Consider the following 24,435-nt stretch of genomic DNA (forward strand, 5'->3'; position numbering starts at 1 on the left):
GTTCCCCACAAGCTACATTCATAGTTTTTAGCTACACTGGCACCACAATGAGGTCACTGTGACAGGTGCAATATTTACATATCACATCTAGCATTTTCAAAAAAAAAAGAAAGGAAAAAGAAAGAAGGGAAAGGAAAAAAGAGGGAACAAAAGAAATAAGCACTTTGTTTCATGACATTAGCCTTTCTCCTTAAGAATTGTCAATCATGGTATAATACATGCCTCGAACACAGGAAGGGCTGTTCTCAAGAATAGATAAAAGTGAGCAGTTAGTCTTTCCACTGCAGTCTTCTCTTTTCTAAAGTCTCTCCCCTCCCCTTTCTTCCTCACCTCAAATCTCTTACTGTTGTAATGTTATTTCTCTTTTGGATCCAATCCTAAACCTCAAAATATATACAAATGTATCTGTTAGCTAATGAGATTATTTAAACCATGGTATGTACTAACACATCAATGACTGTCTGGAAGCAACTTGACCTAAATAGGGACCTTAGCTCAATGGAATGATATCCTTCAGGAGTTTCAAAACAGTGAGGAAGACACGGTCAGGTTTAGGCTTTTTGCGTGCCTCTCAAATGTTCATACATAGTCAGAATCCCATTGTGCACTGGCATAAATCCAGCCTTGATTATAAGAAGGACCATAGGAGAGACAAAAATGGTCTCAGAGAATGCTTTACCACTGTGGTAAGCCAGCAAACAAAACCCTAACCAAAAATAAAAACTACCAAAACACACGTTCTATTCAGCATTGTTCAATAGCATGTAGTCAGTTTTTTCTTTTTTTTTTAAATTGTGGTAAGAACATTTAAACTGAGATCTACCCTATATACCTTAAAGTATACAATACAGTGTTGTTAATTATAGGCACAATGATGTACAAAAGATCTCTGGAACTTACTCATCTTACACAACTGATACTATATCTATTGAATTACACCCACCCATTTCCCCTCCCCAAGCCCCTAGAAACCACCATTCTACTCTGCTTCTACAGGTCTGACTATTTTATACACTTCATGCAAATGGAATCCTGTAGCATTTGTCCTTATGTGACTGGTTTATTTCACTTATAGTACCTTTAAGATTTGTGGCAAATTTCCTTCTTTTCTCAAAAAGCTTTCAAAAACTTTTTTTTTAAAGGCAAATATTTCATTGTATGTATATATCATATTTTCTTTATTTATTCATCCTAGATGAACATTTAGATTGCTTCCACATCTTGGCTATTAAGACTAATGCTGCAATGATTATGAGTGTGCAAATATCTTTTCAAGATTTTGGATTTGAATCCTTTTGGATATATACCCAGAAGTGGGACTGCTAGATCATATGGTAATTCTATTTTTAAGTTTTTTGAGAACCTCCAAACTATTTTCCATAGCAGTTGCACCATTTTAAATTCTTACCAACAGTATGCAAGGGTTTCAATTTCCCTATACACTTACAAACACTTGGTATATTTTGGGATTTTTTTTAAAAAATATAATAGCGTTCCGAACAGGTGTGATTCATTCATCATTGTGAATGACTCATTGTGGTTTTTATTTGCATTTCCCTGATGAATAATGATGTTGAACATCTTTTCATGTACTTGTTGGTCAATTTTATATCTTTTTTTGTAAAAAGGTCTATTCACTTCTTTTGCCCATTTTTAAATTGGATTTTTCTTGTTACTGAGTTGTAGAAGTTCCTTCCGTATTTCGAATATTGACCCCTTTTCAAATAATTGCTCTGCAAATATTTTCTCTCATTCAATAGGTTACCTTTTCACTCTGTTATATCCTCAGATGTGTGGAAGCTTTTTAGTCCCATGTAGACTCACTTGCATATTTTTTCTTTTGTTGCTTATGCCTTTCATATCCAAAAAAGTATTGCCAAGAACAATGTCATGAAGGTTTTCCCCCAAGTTTTCTTCTAGAAGTTTTATAATTTTAAGCTACGTTTAACTTTTCAATCCATTTTGGGTTGATTTTTCTATATGGCATGTGATAAGGTTCATCTTTATTCTTTTACATGTGGATATCCATTTTCATTTGTTGACTATCCATTCCCCATTGTGTATTCTTGGCACCCTACTTGAAGATTAGTTGATTATATACATGAGGGTTTATTTCAAGACAATCTACTCTATTTCACTGGTCTGTAGCTTTGTAATATATTTTGAAATCATCATGTGTGATACCTACAGCTTTGTTCTTTTTCAAGGCTGTTTTGGTCTTTTGTAGTTCCATATGAATATTAGGAATTTTCTTTGATGAGGGTAATAGAGGAGAGTGAAAATCCTGGCTTAAAACTCAACTTTCAAAAAATTAAGACCATGGCATCCAGCCCCATCACTTCATGGAAAATAGAAGGGGGGGGGGGAGTGGAAACAGTGACAGATCTTATTTCCTTGGGTTCCAGAGTCACTATGTATGGTGACTGCAGCCATGAAATTAAGACACTTCCTCCTTGGAAGAAAAGCTATGACAAATAGATACCATATTAAAAAGCAGAGACATCACTTTGCCAACAAGGGTACATCTAGCCAAAGCTATGGTTTTTCCCTTAGTCATGTACAAATGTGAGAGTTGGACCATAAGGAAGGCTTAGTGCCAAAAAACTGATGTTTTCGAATTGTGGTGCTGAAGAAGACTCTTGAGAGTCCCTTGAACTTCAAGATAAAACCAGTCAATCCTAAAGGAAATCAACTCTGAGTATTCATTGTAAGGACTAATGCTGAAGCTGAAGCTCCCATACTTTGACCACCTGATGTGAAGAGCCGACTAACTAGAAAAGGAAGGATTAAAGGCAAAAGGAGGAGGCAGTAGAGGATGACAGTTAGATACCATCATTGATTGAATTGACATGATTTTGAGCAAACTCCAGGAGATAGTGAAGGATAGGGAAATCTGACATGCTGTAGTCCATGGAGTCACAAAGAGTCAGACACAACTTAGTAACTGAATAAAAACAAATTACTATAAAAAATGCCATTTGAATTTTAACAGAGATTGCACTGAATCTGTAAATTGCTTTGGGTAGTATGAACATCTTCACAATATTGTCTTCCAATTCATAAACACAAGATGTCTTTCCATTAATTTACATCTTTATTTCAGCACTGTCTCAGTTTTAGTGTATAGATCTTTATCTCCTTAAAGTTTATTCTTATCTTATTCTTTTGATACTACTTTAAATAGGATTGTTTTCTCAGTTTCCTTTTCAGATAATTTATTATTAGTGTATAGAAATGCAACTGACTTATGTATGTTGATTTTGTATGTTGCATTTTTGTTGAATTTATTAGCTCTAACTGCTTTTTGTGGAGTCTTTAGGGTTTTCTATATATAGATCATGTCATCTGCAGAAATGATTTACTTCTTTCTTTCCAGTGCTAAGGCCTTCTATTTCTTTTCCTTGCCTAATGGCTCAGGCCAGGACTGTATCTATATATCTACCATTACTAGTGAATTTTATACTTTAGTGTACTTTTAATCACTGTTTAAGGGCTTCCAAGATGGCACAGTGGTTAAGAATCTGCCTACAATGCAGGAGACATGGGTCTGATTCCTGGATTGGGAAGATCCCCTGATGAAGGAAATGGCAACCCATTCTAGTATTCCTGCCTAGAAAATTCCAAGGAAAAAGGAGCCTTATGGGCTACAGTCCATTTCATTTCAACTTCAATAACTCCCTTTAGCATTTCTTATAATGCAAGCCTAGTGGTAATGAACTCCCTTGGCTTTTGTTTGTATGGGGAAATATATCACCATTTTTGAGGGATAGTTTTGCTGGGTATAGTGCCCTTGTTTGGTAGTTCTTTCCTTTCAATACTTCAAATATATCATCCCACTCTTTTCTGACCTGCAAGATTTCTGCTGAGAAATCCATTGATAGTCTTATGAGTGCTCCCTTTTAGCTGACAAAACCTTCCTCTTGCTGCTTTCAAAATTCTTTGACTTTTAACACTTTGATTATAGCATGTCTCAGTGTGGATTTCTTTGGGTTCATCTTACTTGAAATCCTTTAGGCCTCTGGGGTCCTTCCCAAATTTTGGAAGTTTTTAACCATTATTTCCTTGAATAACCTTTCTATCCCTTTTCTTCTCTCTTCTCCTTCTGGGACTCCATAATACAGATGTTGGTCTACTCGATGATGTCCATTAAGTTTTTTCACTCTTTTTTTTTTTTTTACTCTTCTGACTAAATTTCCAAAGATCTCTCTTCAAGTTCACTAATCTTTTATTCTACTTGATCTAGTCCGCTATTGAACTCCTCTGATAAAATTTTAGGTATTTTTCTCCTCCAGTACTTCTGTTTGTCGCTGGTTTTTTTTTTTTTTTGTCTTTTTGTTAATAGCCTCACTTTGTGTCACTTTGTCCATGCATTGCTCTCCCATCCTCATTGCATATCTTTATGACAGTTATTTTGAAATCTCTGTGAGGTAAATATTTTATCTCTGTTTCATTAGGTGCAGTTTTGGGAAATTTATTTTGTTCTTGTATTTGAGACATATTTTCCTATGTCTTAATTTTTCTTGACTCTTTGTGTATAGTTTTACTATACCCAGCAAAAGTATCCCTCAAAAATGGTGATATATTTCCCCATACAAGAGTCTTTGGTTCTTCACAAAAAGAACCACCTCTCCCAGTATCCACAGACTGGCCTTTTACAGGAAAAATTCCTTACCAACCACTTTGAGCAAAGATTCTAAGAATCCCTCAGAATCTTTATGTTAGCTCAACCCACCATTTTTGTTCTTAGTGGAACCTAAGTATCTAGGGTATGAGATTTCCATCATTGCTGATACAGGCATGATAGAAGCCAATCTCGCAGGCAATCCCCAGAAAACCTGCAGTGTTGTATGTATGATCCAACCCTTTCCTTACCTAGGGAGAAGCTGTGATCAGGAATTTTTCATCTGCTTATTCTATGCTGGCCAGGGGTAGGGACTATGATGAATGATTGTGTGCTAAAACAAACCACTTGCTTTATTTTCAGTGTCCCCCAGGTGTCTGGAGTATACCCAGTCCATCTGCATCTTTGACACAGATGAAACAGAAGCTAGTATTCTTGGCAGTCTTCAGCAAATTTGGAATGTTGGGCACAACAGTCCAACTCCTTCCCTATCTAGAAAGAAATTCAAAGCTGGAGGGTTCCTTCTGATCATATGACACTATGCTAGGAGCTGGAATTATGGTGAAAGGGTATTTAGAATTTTTCTACCAGCATTGATGTGGCTCATTTCATGGTTACCCAGGGTACAAGAGCCTCTTAAGTAGCTGCTGGACTTATCACAAAAGGAATTTGTTCATGTATTACTGTTGAGTCAGTGTATCTATTGGAAGAAGGAGGGTCCATTACTTTCTATTCCACCTTCTTGCTGGTATCACCTCATCTGCTTTTTAAGACATCCATTTTATCTACTTTTATCTTTTCCAGGAATAGTCTAAGCTCTCAAGAGTATCCATTATCTTTCCAGGGAAAGTAAAAGGAATGTGAAGATCAACAGAAATCCATACTTAATAATACTAAAGTTTTTCATGACTTATGTGTACTTACACCTATAAATCTTATTTACAACATTTATTTACTTTGATATTATGAATATGAAGCACAGCAGCCTTAGAAATGCTTTAACAAATTAGATAGTGTCATTTAGCAGATGAATATCAATTAAAGGTATTCAACAGAAACTTTGAAGATTTTTCTTCTATAGAGATTTTCATTATCGTGTTAAGAGGTTAGGTGTGTGTGTATTTAAATTCAACAACTCTTCTTGTTATCATGTCCTAATGCTAAATCTTGACTTTTTAGTCTTACCGAGTCTGAGTCTCCCCCAGATCTTACCATCTAGTGCCCCATTTACAAAGTTTTCAGACCAAAAACACTTAAGTCAAGGATGACTCTTGCATTCCCACATCTAATTTACTAGTATGTCAGATGTGATTTATCCTTAGAACACAGTTTGAATCCAACCATTTCTTATCACCTTCACAACCATCACCCTGGCTCACATTATACCCCTCACCTGGACTACTATTACAATGGCACCTAACACAATAGCTTTTTTGACCATGACTCAGTAAATGTTTTATATTTCACTCAAGCACACACACATGCACCTGGCTGAAACAAAAATTTTATTAAATAGTACTTACTCTTCCTGTATGCAAAGTATTCTGATGTTTTGTGTTTATTTCTTTAAAGGGTTATAATCCAGTAAATTGATTTCAAGATATCTAACTGGTGATCTGTTATTGAAAAAAGCTCTTCTCACCTGTCTGTTTTCACTTTTGCCCTCTATAGACAATTCTCTACCTGGCAGCCAGAATGAATGTCCAAAACATAAGTCATATTATTTCTCTGCTTATAATTGTCAATGGCTTCCCATCTACTCAAAATAAAACCCCAATTCCTAAATGTGATCTGCAAGGCTGAGGACCTGACCTCTGCTTATTTTTCCTACCTCATTGCCTACCACTCCCCAGCACTCACCCCACCCCTGCTATACTGACCCCTTGCTGTTGTTCAAACATACCAAGCTCATTACAGCCCCAGGTCCTTTCCACTGACTATTTCCTCTGCCTAGAATACTCCCCAAATCATCACATATCTCACTTTCTCACTTCATTTATCTAGTTAACTTACTATGCCTCAGACAGACCTTTCCTGATCATTCTTTCTAAAATTAGGTCCTTATGCCCCTGGTCAGTCTTGGTCTTCTTATCCTGTTTTAATTCTCTTCATATCACCTACTGTTCCCTGGAATTGTACTATATAATTACATGTTTGTTCATTATCTGTGTCTCTTAATAGACGTTAGTTTTATGGAGGTAAAGATTTCCGTCTTATTTTCTATAATTCCCTAGTATTTAGAGGGGGGAAAAGTCCGGCAAAGAAGTGGCACTTGGATGTACAAAAGCATTTGCAAATGATCACATGCTTTTCTCACCAAGCCCTCTAAGGGTCTTTTTTTTTTTCTTCCACTGTTTCTTGTTGCCTCACTCATCTCTTTCCAATCCTCAGCACTGGAACTATCTGTCTTGCACCTGAATGAAGGCTTTCTCCTCAGCAAACAATTAACTTCTAAAAGCTTGCTTTTAATAAATGTTTCCTACTTCATCTAAACATAGAAGTCTCTCTCACTCCCACAAAATACTTCACTCATGTCCTTATTCACAGTTAAGACCTATAGCCAAATCATTTTGTGTGTAGCCACTTTGTAGTTTTGTGTCTTTTAAATTATGTTTAGAAGGCAGGAGCTAAGCCATCTTTACATTGATGAGCATTATTTTGCCCAATGCTGCTGCTAAGTCATGTCAGTCATGTCCGACTCTGTGCCACTCCATAGACGGCAGCCCACCAGGCTCCCGTCCCTGGCGTTCCCCAGGCAAGAATACTAGAGTGGGTTGCCAGTTCCTTCTCCAGTGCATGAAAGTGAAAAGTGAAAGTGAAATAACTCAGTCATGTCCGACTCTTCACGACCCCGTGGACTGTAGCCTGCCAGGCTTCTCCGTCCATGGGATTTCCTAGGCAAGAACACTGGAGTGGGTTGCCATTGCCTTCTCCTGCCCAATGCTAGGTTGAGCAAAATACTATTATATTATGCTCAGTCATATCCGACTCTTTGCAGCCCTATGGACTGTTGCCTGCCAGGTTCCTCTGTCCATGGGATTCTCCAGGCAAGAATACTAGAGTGGGTTACCACTTCCTACTCCAGGGGGTCTTCCCAACCCAGAGATCAAACCTATGTCTCTTAAGTCTCCTGCATTGGCAGGCAGATTCTTTACCACTAGTGCCACCTGAGAAACCCTAATATTATATTAGATTTTAACAACTAGATGGTGGGGGATTGATAGTTGAAAGAACATAGGTTTTGAAGTAGACCATATCTAGGCCTGATCCCAGCTGTCACTTAACTCCACCAGGATGATGTCTCTGGAGATAAACATAGGTCAAATTTTTAGCACTACATGGAACACAGTGAGCTTTTGACGAATCACCCGTACTGTGATTTAACTGGGCTGTTTTGTGTGTCTAATAGGATCACAGAGAATATTCACTTACTCCAAGATGACTCTAGTGCAGGCCTCTCTCAAAATAGTTCTTCTTTGCTAAACAGAAGAATTTCAACGCTCCCTTTTGTGGAGATGGTATCTGTGTAAGGAAACTGCATATCTACTTAACTGCATATCGCCTTTACCACTATGGGGAAGTCTGGGCGCCTGGCTTCTTAGGGAAAGCAAAAGATCATCTTTTTGATAGTTCCTCTTGGTATTAACCTCTCTCTGATATCTCTGATATCTAGTTTCCTTATTTGGGGGCAATAAAATCGTTTCTTCTTGCTATTCTCTTTAAGCAACTATGCTAAGTATATTTTTTTCCTTTCACTTCATTTCAGTTGCAGTCATGTCTGATCCTTTGCAACCCCATAGACTACAGCACACCAGGCTTCCCTGTCCATCACCAACTCCCAGAGCTCGCTTAAACTCAAGTCCATCGAGTTGATGACTTGATGATTTTTTCTTTTAATTTATTCTAATTTCAACTACACCCACATTCATTTATCCAGTCAAAAAGCATGTAAGTGAATGCTCAGTAAAGTATCAGCAGCTATATAAATAGTGATTAACAAAAGATTTAATCTCCATCCTTGTTTAGTATTTAGTATGTTTAGTTTACAAAGTGCACACATTTCAAGATTTTTCCAAAAAAAGCATAAGAATTAAGGTAAGAGGAAGGATATGATTGTAAGTCATTTTATATTTAGTCTTCTATTCCCTATGACTTCTTTTATTTGAAATTTAATTGACTAGGGCCCAATGCAAAGCGTTGTATACTGAGTTGGAACATAAAGCCCAGTGGGATAGGAGTCAACAGACCCAGCAGCAAGTCCTTCCAATAATAGAGCTATTCATTTGTTGTTGTTGTTGTTCAGTCACTCAGTCATGTCTGACTCTTTGAGACCCCAGGGACTGCAGCATGCCAGGCTTCCCTGTCCTTCACCATCTCCTGGAGCTTGCTCACACTCATGTCCATTGAGTCGGTGATGCCATCCAATTATCTCATCCTCTGCTATCCCCTTCTACTCCTGCAGTCTATCTTTCCCAGCATCAGGGTCTTTTCTAATGAGTCAGCTCTTCACAACAGGTGGCCAAAAGATTGGAGCTTCAGCTTCAGCATCAGTCCTTCCAATGAATATTCAGACTGATTTCCTTTAGGATTGATTGGTTTGTTCTCCTTGCAGTCCAAGAGACTCTCAAGAGTCTTCTCCAACACCACAGTTCAAAAGCATCAATTCTTCAGTGCTCAGCCTTCTTTATGGTCCAACTCTCACATCTGTACATGACTCCTGGAAAAACCATAGCTTTGACTATACAGACCTTTGCTGGCAAAGTAATATCTCTGCTTTTTAATATGTTCTCTAGGTTTGTCATAGCTTTTCTTCCAAGGAGCAAGAGTCTTTTAATTTTATGCTACAGTCACCATCTGCACTGATTTCAAGCCCAAGAAAATAAAGTCTGTCACTCTTTCCATTGTTTTCCCATCTATTTGCCATGAAGTGATGAGACCAGATGCCATGATCTTAGTTTTTTGAATGTTGAGTTCTAGCCAGCATTTTCCACTCTCCTCTTTCACCTTCATCAAGAGGCTCCTTAGTTCCTCCTCACTTTCTGCCATAAAGGTGGTGTCATCTGCATATCTGAGGTTACAGAGCTATCCATATGTTTTCCATTAATAACTCAAAACTTGATCAATTCAGTTTATATTCTTTTGCTTCAGTCCTCTGTAAAATTATGCAGCTTTGTGGAATGATCTCTAATGCTCCTTCTGGTTAAAAGAATTCTATATTCTGATTCCAAACTCCTTCTCTAGGAAAAATAACTCATTGTTTGGGTTTCCATAGATTTCAAGCTTACTACTTGCAATTTTGAATATATAGGTCAATCTCACACTATTTCACAATTCAGAATTGTCAAACAAAATGGTCCCCCTGAAAAATTGTCACCTGAAATCAATGTATACAACTTGAAAAAAAGTAAACAGAATGCCATGGCAAATTACAAACATGTTATATACATAAAGTAGGGGTCTCTTATACATAAAGGATCATCACCTGGAAAGAAATTCTTTTCTGAAATAAAAATATTCCAGCCTGAATCTCTTCAAAATGTCTATCAATTTGGCAAACTCTTTATCAAGGGATTCTTTATGGTTTCTCAAGTCGTTCAGCATTAAGATGCAAAGATTTAGCTTCTCCTCCATGATATATCTGAATTCCTATAAGAAGAATCACAAAACAAGTTCCACTGTTCCAGTGTTAAATATAAAGAAATAACAGGCAATAGAAAATGTTCTGGACATTCCAACACCAGCAGCATTCACTGTTATTGAACTCTAAAATTCTAATCGAACAGATGTCAATTCTCAGTTGCCTAAAGATGGATGATGCTGTGGACTGATGACCCCAATTTAACAAGTACATATTGGGTACATACAGTGTGCCTAAAATTGAGCTTTGTTCTCTTTTTCTTAAGATAAGTGGCCATTTCATCAATAATCACAGTAGCTTTATTAATAGAATAGAATGGGACTAGGAAATGCAGTAAAATCAGTATTTGTTGATTACCATATTCAAAACCATATTAAAAACCTTTTAAAAAGGTAAGATTGACAAAAGGGCTGATATTAACACTCCAGAGTTTTCAACATTTACTTCTTGCTTTAGCTTAACTTAGGGGGCTGATAGATGTTAGGAAGTTGTAAAGTACAGATAGTAAGTTATGAATAAATTTAAGAGATTTCTTTTTATATGCTTCCAGTCTAACAAAACTTGGGAATAGCTACCTAAAATGTTTCCACATTCTGATATTCTGCTAACTTCTGGTATAATAAAACTGTCAAAGTCTCAAAAATAAGATTCTTCTGCACAATAATCGTTCTATCAGAGAGAATTTTGAAAAGCCAAGGAAAAATTCAAGCTTAGACCAGCCAGTTCTCACAAGGATTCAAATAAAATACACTATTAATTTACATCTTATTTACTGTTTGTCTCTCCAATGCATATCCCATATCCTCACACTCACTCACACTTTTCATATCACACTCTTACTCTCACCCATATACACAACCTTATGCACACCCCCAGATGCAAACTCTACACACATTGTCAGAATAAGAAGGCATAACACTGCAATGAAATCTTAGAAATGATACTGTGTATAATAAGTGCTACCTGGGTTTAGAATGTAGAAGATAAACCAGGAAAATCACAAAATTCAGAACACTTACAGTAAGCTTGTTCTCCCACTTTTCTTTCACAGTAATCTCTGGATTAGTTACCCACAGTAGAAAATGATCAATTAGTGTTTCAACTTCAGAAACATCTTCATGCTGAAAAAGAATTCCATACCTTCAAATAGGAATTCAGTGAAAGGCATATAAAAAGAAGTAATTTAGACAAGGTTTAATATAGGCAATTTAGAAAGCCATCAGAGAGAATTCCTTGTTATCTAATGCCACCCAGTGACTTTCCTTTATCCCAGGATGTTGCCATGTGAAGATGCTAACTCTCTACGCTACATATGCTGAATAAATCAGTTAAAACTATTTTCCAGAACAACACCTACCCATTTTATTCCCCTCTCAAATAGAAGGAAGCAAGCATTTTCATGGATATTTTTTCATTCATTAAATTAATGCACGATGCTGGATGCTTGGGGCTGGTGCACTGGGACGACCCAGAGGGATGGTGTGGGGAGGGAGGAGGGAGGAGGGTTTAGGATGGGGAACACATGTATACTAATTAAATAATTTTCTATTAAAGAAAAAAAAATTTTTAAAAATCAATATGGAAATTATCAAAAAAAAAAGAAAAAAAAATAAAACTCAACATTCAGAAAACGAAAAAAAAAAATTAAATATTATCTACTTTTTATTTTCTTGGGCTCCAAAATCACTACAGACAGTGACTGCAGCCATGAAATTAAAAGACGCTTGCTACTTGGAAGAAAAGCTATGACAAACCTAGATAGCATATTAAAAAGCAGAGATAACCACTTTGCAGACAAAGGTCCATATAGCCAAAGCTATTGTTTTTCCAGTAGTCATGTACAGATGTGAGAGTTGGAGCATAAAGAATGCTGAGCACCAAAAAACTGATGTTTTCAAATCATGGTGCTGGAGAAGACTCTTAAGAGTTCCTTGGACTGCAAGGAGATCAAACTAGTAAATCCCAAAGGAAATCAACCCTGAGTATTCATTGGAAGGACTGATACTGAAGCTCCAATACTTTGGCCACCTGCAAAAAGTCAACTCATTGGAAAAGACTCTGATGCTGGGAAAGATTAAAGGCAGGAGGAGAAGGGAGCGGCAGAGGATGAGACGGTTGGATGGCATCACCGACTTAACGGACATGTGTTTGAGCAAGCTCTGGGAAACAGTGAAGGACGGGGAAGCCTGGCATGCTGCAGGCTATGGGTCAGACACGATTTAGTGACTAAACAACAACAGTGTGCTTGACACTGTGAAAGGAACTGGAAATACCTACAGGAAATGCTGCTCTCAGCTTTCTCTGATCATCTAGGATTCCCAGGCAAAAATCGAGATAGAGAGAGACTTTCCTGGTAATCCAGTGGTTAAGAACTTTTCTTCCAATGCAGGTGACGGGGGTTCAATCCCTAGTCGAGGAACTGAGATCCCACATGCTACAAAGCACGTGCACCACAATGCTTGAGCCCTCTTGCCACAACTACACGGCCCACGTGCTCTGGAACCCACGTACCACAACTAGCGAGAAGCTCGTGTGCCACAACAAACGATCCCTTGTGCTACAACTAAGCCCCAACACCCAAAAATAAATGAAGAAATGTTTTTTTTTTAATTAAAATGGAAAAAGAAGTACTAGTCATTAGCTAGAAGGAGTTCAATAGTCTTCAGCCCTCTGATATTAAAGATTAACTTGTAGGGAATATAAGCTCAAGCAATCTATACCTAATGGTCAGCCTGTTAGTCCTGATTGACCCAGAATTAGAAGATGCACATTAGGAAGATTTGAGAAAAATCTTTTCATTTCATAGTAGGATATATTTTGTTCTCAACACATAGATACGCCTGTGCTCAGCAAACAGGCTGTAGGTCAGTTATCTGTAGATCTTGCTGGCCAGTGAAACAGCATATGATATGCAGATGTTATACAATACCAGATTCTGAAGCGTAGCTGTGAACTCCACTCCCTTTTGTTCAAGTTCTGTCAGTAACAGCAGCATTTCTTCATCCATTATCATGTCCAGAGATGACAAGCTGATTAAATTACACTGCCACTCAGTTTCATTGTTCTGAAACAATTACCAAAATGTCCACAACCTTGTCATCCTAATAAAGAATATTCATTATTTTTATTTTATGAAAATGATGCCCATGGGTCAATGTAATGATCCCCATCAAACACTCTAAATTATGTTATGAAATCCTCATGCGTGCATGCTAAAGTCACTCAATCGTGTCTGACTCTTTATGGCCCCGTGGACTGTAGCCAGCCAGGCTCCTCTATCCATGGGATTCTCCAGGCAAGAATACTGGAGTGGGTTGCCATGCTCTCCTCCAGGGGATCTTCCTGAGCCAGGGATTAAGACCATATCTCTTACATCATTACATCTCTTACATCTTACCTGCATTGGCAGGCGGGTTCTCTACCCATAGCGCCACCTGGAACTACTTTTACACACCACCCCTCCCCAAACTGCTCATTTCCTCTCTTGGATGCCTTCAGCTTAACATTTACTCATTCTTAAAGGACACTCATATATCTAATAGATAACATTTACATTTACATGATATAAACTTCTACAGCTCTAATTTTGTGAAAAGAAGCAACAGGAAAGAAATTCTCAGAAAAAGAAAACTGCTGGTCACGGGAGGGTGCATTCAACAAATCCCACTGAAGACAGACAGATGTTTTTGTCTCTCTTCCACTCATAGAAGATGCTCTCAGATGATGTTTCACAAAGCAAGTTTCTCATACTTCTCTCCAAGTCTCTGCGTCCTCTCATACTTTAGATATATGACAACAGCACGTTTAACTTCCTCCTTGCTGTCAGTTGGAAAAAAGTGATTGGGCTCTTATTCCAGATTCCAATTAGAAGGCAAAGACTTCCTAATCCAATAGTGAGATAAACTTCAGCACCAGAATGTTGCCAGCTGTTTAACCCCTGTTCAGAATTATAAAACTTTACAGGCTGGCATCTTGGCATCACTATTACCTCAGAGGACAGGGGATAAAAACACATCGCTGTGGTAGATTAGCCACCATGTCATTCAGTCTGGCAGTTCGGCTTGGTTTCAAAAGCACACTAAAAAAAATGACGCGTCTTTGCAACAGAATGTCAGGAAAGCACAGTCCTCAGCAGAATGTTCAAGACTGCCTGAGAATGCCTTAGGTGAAGCAACATATGTCGCTCTGCATCCTTGGCAGGAGATATTCAAATGATATTTGCCCCAAGGACATTCTCTCCTTTCAAGGTCATAGCACAGCTGTCAACAGGAGGACATTCTGGACAAATCTATCATCTACCAACATGGGAAGACCATCCAAGTAGTGAAAGAAAGCAATCTGCCAGAAAACATTTCCTAGCATTCCAAGCACACAACTGGAAAGTGCAAAGGAACAAAAATATACTAGGGAGTCAGGTTCCAACATTGCATTCACAAGAAGGTGTGTGACTGTTTCCACCCCTGTTGTAAAGCACTACCAACAGGCTGGAGGTTTTAAGGCACTAATTCATTTTGCTATTTTAAAATTAACCCCAAATATATAAAAATGCTAATTTATGTTCAGAATATAATAATCAGTGTCATTAATTTAAGTCTGTACAATTATATTCTCAAGCAAAGAAATTTCATGTTTCTGCATAAAACAATGTAAATGAAACAAGTAAATTTTTGGTAGATACATTTACTTTGGGACTTGAAGAAATACTAAAAATAGTCCATGATCTCTACCACAATCTTTCAGACCCCAGGCTGGGGATCACTGCAGGTAGTCCTGAAAAATATCAAGATAGTAAAGATTTCTTGAGAATTCCCTGGCAGTCCAGCGGGTAGGATCCCACGCTCTCACTGCCAAGGACTTGGGTACGAACCCTCCTTGGGGAACTAAGATCACGCATGCCATGTGGCCAAATATATGTGTGTGTGTGTGTGTGTGTGTGTGTGTGCACACTGTATCTGTGTGTATACAAATATATCAAGATTTTTAAAGTCCAGATTCACTGAACACACATTTCCATACCCCATGCTGGAGTCTCACTATAGTTTTCAGCCATAACTTGAAAAAGATTCATTCTTCCAGGCTAAGAAACTTTAGACTTAGGTTCCACAAACTATCAGTGGAGTCCCTCAAAATGTCATGGGTGATCTTCAGCAAGATACAGACCTTTACTTAATAGCAAGCTATTGCACATGCTGATTATTTTTGTAAAGGTTTCCATTTGATGGTAATTACCTACCTCTGCAGACTGAGCAAGAATGAGTTCGCAGTGTAGCGATTTTACTCCTTCAGAGTCGACACTTTTATGCTCTCCACTGACATTTAATTGCATTCCATTTCTTAAAAAAAAACAACAGTAGTCTGGTCTGGTTAGGTATGCCTTATGTTTTAAGTCACAAGAATAAGATTTATTTATCACCAAACGGTAAGCACTTATGTGTGCTGTATAAGGACGTCATAAGGTACGTAAGACTACAGAGAGAAACAGAGGTAGTCTTTGCCCTCCAGGTGCTGCACACACTAGTGATTCTAGGTCGTTGCAACCAGGTAAGCCATACTTTCTTTTTAAGAATTGGAGCCAATAGTTGAATTTTTAAATTTTTCACTAAAAATCTAGATGTCTTGCTTTTCTTTAAACAATCAGAATATGTGGTCACACTGGGTCCATATACTCTTAATGTAACAACTATCTGGAGCTAAGCAGAGTAACACCCCGTCTTTACCTGGCTAAGGTACTTTCGTTTTCACCCCCCTAATATAAGCATGTGCGCTTACCCCACTGACTTTACTCATTTTGCTGCTTATGGACTTCTGGACTAGCATGTTATACAAAATCAGAATCAAATGATAACACAAGGTAGAGTGTGTCAGGAAAAACGTAAAAACAACATGCCATGCATGCACTCAGAAAGATTACTTAATCTCAAGACATGAGAAAAGTAAGGGTGAGTGAGGGAGGTTGATGGAAAACGTGTGAAGGAATCTGTACTCTTAGGAGAGAAGCTGAGAAAACATCACAAAGTTACAGGAGGTAAGAACGTGGCATGTTCAAAGAACTGCACACAGCTCAGCCAGTGAATACTGTGGAGTGGGGGACACGTGACGGAAAGTCGGTGAGAGGTTACTCTGTACTTACATCATGAATTCCTGTTGTAAGTGCTGTAACTCTTGAGCCAGCTTGTTTTTCTCCCCTCGTAAGTTCTGGAATCACACACAACATTAGGCTGCCCATGTTACTCTACTGGGACATTCACATTTCCGTTTAAAATCCCCACCTTGCAAGTTGTGAGATTATTATGGTATACCTCAATAATGCTTCCATATTCTATGATCGTTGACTTAAGCTCTTCTATACTTACATCCTTCTGAAAAGTAGGAGAGAGAATTAATAGCAAAGAAATGTATGAGTTTACCAAATCACATTTACTAGACTAGCAATCTGAGTCAAAGAAGAATTATATATGCCTAATGATGTGATGAGACCTACGAATCTCATGATTTGAAAATTCAGCTAGTCTGGGTTTGTGATTAAAACTACAGAAAAACATAAGGGGTAGCAAGGCATCTATTATCTGACTGTGTTATTATGTTCTATCTGCCTGGTCCAGTGAAACCATACCCTGAAAGGCAATGCTAAAATCCAAGTCAAAATTTTATTACTACGGCCTATTTAAGGAAAAAAAAAAAAAGCAGTTTTTACCTGCAAAATGACTAATAAATTATAAAAGCATCCAATTTTACCCAGTTCAAACCATATCTTTTAAAAATCATAGTTTGTACTCCAAGACTAGAGAGTACAGTCAGTGCCTGACCTGTAGTTGTATCCCATGAATGGCATGATGCCTGGGGCCTGAGAAGTATCTTACGAGTGCTGGGCGGGAGTGCAGAGTGGTGGAAGGACTAAAGTTATGGAGGAAGTGAGCAGTCATCGCTACTACAATGTCACTACATGGGGAGAGACTGCCCATGAGGAGGAGACACAGTTGGTACCATAGTCAGTATTCTGGTCAATGTCCACAAGCTAAGGATGCCTTTGAAATGTCATAAACTGCAGGGAAAGGAAGTGAAATACTGCTCCTCCTTCCCCTTCCTGTCTTTGAACGTGGAAGCTTATTAACTTAGGCTGCGTCCTTTCTGTGTCTCTTAAAACCACCAAACCAGCATCGCTGTAGCAAGGAAAGTTTGTTACCAAATAGGCTATGATCATGAGAGACAAATATAAATAGAGTAATATTTATCTATCAAATTAATCAGTCAAACTAGGTAGAACATAACTCGGGATATACTGTTTTTCCCTGAAATGAATGACTGTACATTCGTTAATGTTGTTATGAATTAAAACTTCATCATCACAGGGAGTTTCCGGTTGGTCCAACGGTTAAGACTCCACGCTTCCACAGCAGGGGCGTGGGTTCAATTAAAGACAAAAGACAAACAAAACAAAACACTTCATCACCACTATTTAGCCAATGACTGGCAAATTGGCATACTAATATTGTTGAATAAAGGAATGAATATCACCAGAATTTACAGAGGATATGTTAAATATCCCAAGTGGAAAAGTCAATATTCTTCACTCAGAAGAACAATTTTTATTCTTACAAATAAAGAAATGCCTTATGACAGAATATTAGAATCAGATATTTTAACAGGGGTGGAGTTATGCAAATATCATCGCCTTCCTCTATTACTTGGAGGGAGTCTCCAGGATTCCATGGACAGAGACAGTACCAACCTTCTGTAAACTTGCATCTGTATTAAGCAAAGTGTTTTCATACATGTGTAACTGCATCTGAAAAGAAACACATTTAGGGAAGGCCACTAGGACATTGCTTTGGTAAAAGACAATGCCACAAAATCATGGCACAATCAGGAGACATGTTTCTGAAGCATTTTTTATATGCATGCATTTTTCACTTTATAAAGAACCTTCCCATTAGCCTCACAACAACCCTCAAGGCCAAGGTTATTGCCCTCTCTCTACCAGGAAGGAAATCCAAGCTCAGCACTATCCAGAGACTTGCCCGATGTCACACCTAGTAAGTGACAGAACAGAGCCTAGAATCTGAGTCTCCAACTTCAGCCAAGGGCTCTTCCCACTGTTTCACACTTCACATAATAAAAGGACATAGAGTGTGTTCATTTTTTGGTGAAAAGAAAAATCTAGGTAGGACATGAACACAGACTCCATATGAGCATGCAAAAGGCTCTTCCTTTTTTAAAAAACAGTGTAAAAATGTTCAAGCTTTCTTTTAGCAAAGTGAATATTAAGGATATTATCAGTTTAAACCAAAGCAAGCTTGTTGGCATAGACTCCTAAGTAGGATGTAATTGAGAAAAATGTATATTGTTTGAATGGAAAACTTGGAAAAATAATAGCATAGTCAGAAGTAGAATTGTCATCATAATCATACATGTTTGATATTCCTTTATAGTCCTCGAGGTATTTTCACATAATCCTTTCATTTGAGTTTCCAACAAGCTTGTGGATGAGGTACCCATTTAATAGATGGAAAAACTGAGATTTAAAGAAGTTAACTAATTGCTTGGGGTTAAAAGCTTTTACCCTGGAGAAGAAAATGGCAACCCACAGTATTCTTGCCTGGAGAATCCCCATGGACAGAGGAGCCTGGCAGGCTACAGTCCATGGGGTCATAAGAGTTAGACAAGACTTAGTGACTAAACCACCACTGCCATAAAGCTTTTAACTTGAGAAGACAGGATTTGAATCCACATCTTCTCTGGCTCTTACCACTAGTTTATGGCAGTTATATTTTCTAAAACAGTCATTCCTAGAATAAAATCAGTGTTTAATGTCTACATTATAATGGCTATAATATATGTATATGTACATACACACATGGAATTGAGTGTCTGCTAGGAAAAGTGAGAATTCCACATATGATATGAATTTCAAACATATAATAAAGCAAAAAATACTGTTCAAATAAACCATCAGAGATAACAAAAAGCATGACACAAATTCCTGAATTTAGTAATAGTCACTTTCTGTTTCCTGATAATAAAATATGGCAGATATAACAAAAATATACACTAAATAGATACTTTTATCAATATAGATTAAAAAATCATTTTTGTAAGATATAATTTCTTTATTCAATAGAGTTGAATTAAAAAATCAAGATGGACTTTTTTCCATCTCTCATTTTTTGCATTAAGAAGGTACAATAGCTGAACTTTTCCCTAACTTAATAATTTGAAAAATTAGATACTATTAAATTAGAAATTGTCACTAGAATAAAAAATATAAATAATAGCAAATGGTGGCAAGGATGTGGAGTAATTTGAACCCTCATACATAGCTAATGGAAATGTAAAATGGTATAGCTACTTTGGAAAAACATCTGGCAGTTCCTCAAAAGGTTAAACATAGTTATCATATGATGTAGTAATTTGACTCTTAGATACATACTCAAGAGAAATTAAAACTTACATCCACACAAAAATTTATACATGAATATTCATAGCACCATTACTCATTATAGTAAAAAGAAAAAAAAAGTAGGAACAGCTTAAATGTCCAGCAATTGATGAATGAACAAAATGTGCTATATTCCTATAATGGACTATTATTCAGCAATACAAGGAAATGAAGCAATGATATATGCTACGACATGAATGAACTCTTAATACACTAGTCTCAGTGAAGAAAGCCAGTCACAAAAGACAATATAATGTATATGACCCCATTTATATGAAATGCCCAGAATAACTAAATCTATGGAGATAGAAAGCTGATTAGTGTTTGTCTAGTGTTGGGAAAGAATGGAAAATGACCGCTAAAGGGATTTCTTTTTGGATGATAAAAGTATTTTAAAATTGGTTTTGGTAATGGTTGCACAACTCTGAATATATTTAATACTAAAAACCACTGACTCTGAGTGAATTTAATGGCATATGTGTTATGTATCAGTAAAGCTGCTACATTAAAAAAGCAGAAGCTGTCTTTTATATAACTCAGACATCTAGAGTACAAATTTCAAAATTTATAATGAAAGGTCATTGTGTCAATGAGTCACAAACACCTTCATAAAGTAATATTAATTTGATGCAAGAAAATATTTTACCAGTATTTGAGAAGTGCTTACTTGGTGCTCTTTCTCAGTTTTAGACAAGTCCTCAATCTTCTCTTCCAATTTATATATATCCATAATGTTCTTAGCATTCTAATGTAAAGTAAGATAGTATTCTTAGATTTAGACCAAAAAAAACATAAAAGGACATCACAAAGTCTTTTTTAGAAAGTGATATTTTCATCATTGACATCGTAATCCATTTTAAACTAAGGGACAGAACTTTAGACTTTGTCCAAAAATAACAATCTTTTAAATGTGATCATCCAGGAATATTCTCAGTAATCCCTTCTTATTTTCCATTCTACCTGGGCCACTCACTCCCTAGACATACCTTCAGATTTGTCATTACAGCAACTGTGACCCTTCTGTTACCTTAATTGCAAAAGCATTTTGCAATTAAACTCTTCAACCATTACTTCTTGTCTTTCCAGATTACTTCTTTGTGCATCAACAAACCTTCAGTCCCCACTGGAACCTGCAATCCAATGATCCCACTACTTTCTCATTACCCTACCACCTTCCTATGAACTCAGTCACCTCTTGACTCAGCTTAAATTCTTTCACGGCCAATCATTACAATCTCTTACTTCCACATCCCTTCAATCCCCTTGGCTCTCCCCTATTTCTTAGTATTTTCTTAATTTCAGATTGCCATCCACTCCATGCCAGCACCTTTTCTGATAATGATTGTTAAAGAGAAATACAAATAAACCAATAGGTCACATATTAAATTTGTAAGCTTTAATCTCAAGGTTTTCTGGTGATTATATCATATCTATTCAAATGGCCATTTGCCTAAAGCAAGGATTTGCAAACTGTACCAACTACCGTTCTCCATTTTCAGAGACCAACTCTGACTACTTGGTTTTATAAATAAAGCTTTATTAAGACACAACTGAGCCCGTTGTTTTCAGATTGTCCTTAGCCGCCTTCACCTTGCAATGGCAGAAGTGAGTGGTTGTGACAAAGTCCTTCTAGCCAGGCAAGCTTAAAAATATTTACTATCATGTCCTTCACAAAAAGTTTGCCAATTCCTGGCCTATTTCATTCTTTATCTCTCCTTGAACTTCCAATACCTCCTCCAACATCCTCACTCTCAGCCAATGACTTTGCTCTGTATTTCACTGAGACATTAGAAACTATTCAGTTTAGTTCAGTCGCTCAGTCATGTCCAACTTTTTGCAAGCCCATGGACTGCAGCATGCCAGGCCTCCCTGTCCATCGCCAACTCCTGAAGTTTACTCAAACTCATGTCCATTGAGTTGGTGATGCCATCCAACCATCTCATCCTCTGTTGTCCCCTTCTCTTCCTGCCTTCAGTCTTTCCCAGCATCAGGGTCTTTTCAAGCGAGTCAAGTCTTCGCATCAGGTGGCCAAAGTATTGGAGTTTCAGCTTCAGCATCAGTCCTTCCAATCAATATTCAGGACTGATCTCCTTTAGGATGGACTGGTTGGATCTCCTTGCAGTCCAAGGGACTCTCTAATAGAAACTACTAGAAGTGAATTTTACATATTACTTGGATATATAATAAATATTTTGGGATATTATAAAGCATTTACTGACCTGAATACTTTATCCACTACTTTTGTTCCTGCTTCAGTCTAAGCCTTCACTGACTTTTGCCTGCTTTAATATTAATACAAGAGCCTCCTAATTGGTCTCCTCACTTCTTCCCTCGCCCCACAGTTAATTCTAAAGCCAGGAGCCAGAGAAATCTTGGTAAAACTGAAATTATATGATGTTGCTCCTCTGCTCAAAACTGTTCAGCAGCTCCCATCTCACTCAGCATAAACAACCAGAGTCCAAACAATGCCTTTATAAGATCCTGGGGGTCCAGGTCCCCACAACTCTCTGTAGCACCTTGTAGTACTTGTTCCCTCTGCTCCAGCCACAATGATCTTGTTATCCCTTAAAAATGGTGGGCAGGCTACAGCCTGAGGACTTTGGACTTGCTATCTCCTCTGCCATGAGTGTTCTTCAAGATGAGCCTCATAGTTTTTAACCAAAAATTAACTTCACAGTTCTACTTTTCCTAACCACCCAATAAGCTAGAGTTTATAAAGTAAACCTTTATTTTTGTGTTTTTTACCACAAGGCAGGTGGAATTTTAGCTCCAAGACTAGGCATCAAACCCACATCCCCTGCACTGAAAGGTGGAGTCTTGACCACTGGACCACCAGGGAAGTCCCCTAACCACCCTAGTTTAAATTGCCGTTTTCTGTTCTTCTTCTCTCGGTGGCACTAATCTCATCTACCATGCTAGTTTCACACAGGCTATTTTGTTTAAGTCCATATTCACTTAGAATAGAGTCTATCTCCCAGTGAATGTGTGTATAAGAAGTAAATAAATGTAAGTGAATAATTGGCTTCCCCAATGGCTCAGTGGGTAAAGAATTCACCTGCAAATGCAGAACACACAGGAGATGTGGGTTTGATCCCTTGGTCAGGAAGATTCCCTGGAGGAGGAAATGGCAACCTACTCCAGTATTCTTACCTGAAAAATCCCATGAACAGAGGAGCCAGGGGGCTATAGTCCATAGGTTTGCAGAGAGTAGGACACGACTGAGTGACTAAGCACTCCATCGAATAATTACCCAAGCCATTGTGCTCTTCACAATGCATCAGATTTTTACCTCCTAAAGGAAATTTAGTGACATCTATATGCCTTTTCTAACACAAGTCAATCATTGTAATGTCATCTCATGAAGAAGAGTTCTAAGTCTCCTTCCTTCTATCTCAATTCTAAATTGGTATACTATAATTCTTTGATGGTAGTCAATCATCTTAAATATGAGAAGAAAAATATCTTACACTGGGAACTTACTTCAAAAGCACTAGTTTCATGGAAACCTGGCCTGGCAGCTGTAATATATCTAAACAAAATACAAGATTTCTTTCCAATCTTTAGCTGTTCCTTTGCAATCCATTATGAATGTCCACTTAGGCCATGAATTGGATAACTCTTCAGATCATTCATTGCAGCTTAATAAATAACTCTAATAAACTTACATAAAGCACAACCAAAAAACTATACATAATGATTGACATTCAAAAGATACCTATAGAGAATTTTTCTTCAAAATAGTAACTTACTAATAGCTTTTTTACCTGTTCTTTCAATGTTTTAATTTTGTTGCTTAAAAATATATATTGCATAAAAGTTTTCTTTTTTTAAAGATTTTACTAATATTTACTAATATATATAGGTATATTATGGTTAACGAAATGGCTTCACATGATTATCTTAACCTTTAAAGTAACTGTAGAGAATAGGTATTATTAATCCCTCAGAAGATAAATGGCCTTTCCAAGGTCAGACTGTCAAAGAATTTAAGATCTAGGTCTTAGAATCAATGACCTTTGCCATCTAGTTTTGTGGAATAATATTGGAAAATTATTAAAGAACGTCTACATTTTCCTTCTTGATTTGCATACTGTTTAGATGGGTTAATTTCATTTCATCTTAAGTCTGAATTTCTTAAATACTATTTCCTCATGAAATTACATGAGGAAGGAAATACATGAGGAGGATTACAAAGGTAATATACTTCTGTCCAAACAGGAAAATCCTGTCTACTCTTTCTCATTTGTCATTTGACAAAGCAACCTAGTATTTTGCCCACAGGAGCCTGAAATTCGTATGATTTGAATTTCATATGAATCCAGGGTCAGGACCCATGATTGTATGATTTCCATATTTATCTGTATAGTCTGCTTAACAATTTCAACATACCTCTTCTTGGAGAATCCGAATCTTAAGAATCAGAGCCCGGTTTTCTGTCTCCTGATTTATTAAGAGAAACATAATTTAAAAGTATTTGAGAAGCTTATGAAAATAACAAATATTTACTTCCAGAGTCATCAACATTTTTTCAGCAACCTTAAATATAGCATTGACATATTGCACATAAGCCTAGTCGGAAAATATTCTCAATATGGGGTTAAGCCTTTGGCTTCCAGTTTCTTGGTATCAGTGAAAAGTCACTCTCCTCCTTGACTCAATCTAACCATGACAGAGAAGGAAAGATGAGAAAACAAAAAATAAAGGTTATGTGGTTTGCCTAAAGTTACACAGCCCTCAGAA

At 37.4% G+C, this 24,435-nt stretch overlaps 1 protein-coding gene across 1 annotated transcript in view; it reads right to left on the reverse strand.

Moving 5' to 3' along the window:
- Positions 1-24,435, reverse strand: part of IRAG2 (inositol 1,4,5-triphosphate receptor associated 2) — a 90,006-nt gene that overhangs the window by 56,476 nt on the left and 9,095 nt on the right. Inside the window, exons 4-12 of the mRNA XM_059887039.1 lie at positions 24,085-24,135; positions 20,363-20,440; positions 17,989-18,045; positions 16,559-16,618; positions 16,390-16,454; positions 15,493-15,592; positions 13,189-13,323; positions 11,279-11,380; positions 10,104-10,267 (exon numbers count right to left, since the gene is read on the reverse strand). Coding sequence (XP_059743022.1) covers positions 10,104-10,267; positions 11,279-11,380; positions 13,189-13,323; positions 15,493-15,592; positions 16,390-16,454; positions 16,559-16,618; positions 17,989-18,045; positions 20,363-20,440; positions 24,085-24,135 — 812 coding nt within the window. The remainder of the gene's footprint in view (positions 1-10,103; positions 10,268-11,278; positions 11,381-13,188; positions 13,324-15,492; positions 15,593-16,389; positions 16,455-16,558; positions 16,619-17,988; positions 18,046-20,362; positions 20,441-24,084; positions 24,136-24,435) is intronic.

The sequence above is a fragment of the Bos taurus genome, chromosome 5, assembly GCF_002263795.3.
Source record: "Bos taurus isolate L1 Dominette 01449 registration number 42190680 breed Hereford chromosome 5, ARS-UCD2.0, whole genome shotgun sequence".
Taxonomy (NCBI): Eukaryota; Metazoa; Chordata; class Mammalia; order Artiodactyla; family Bovidae; genus Bos; species Bos taurus.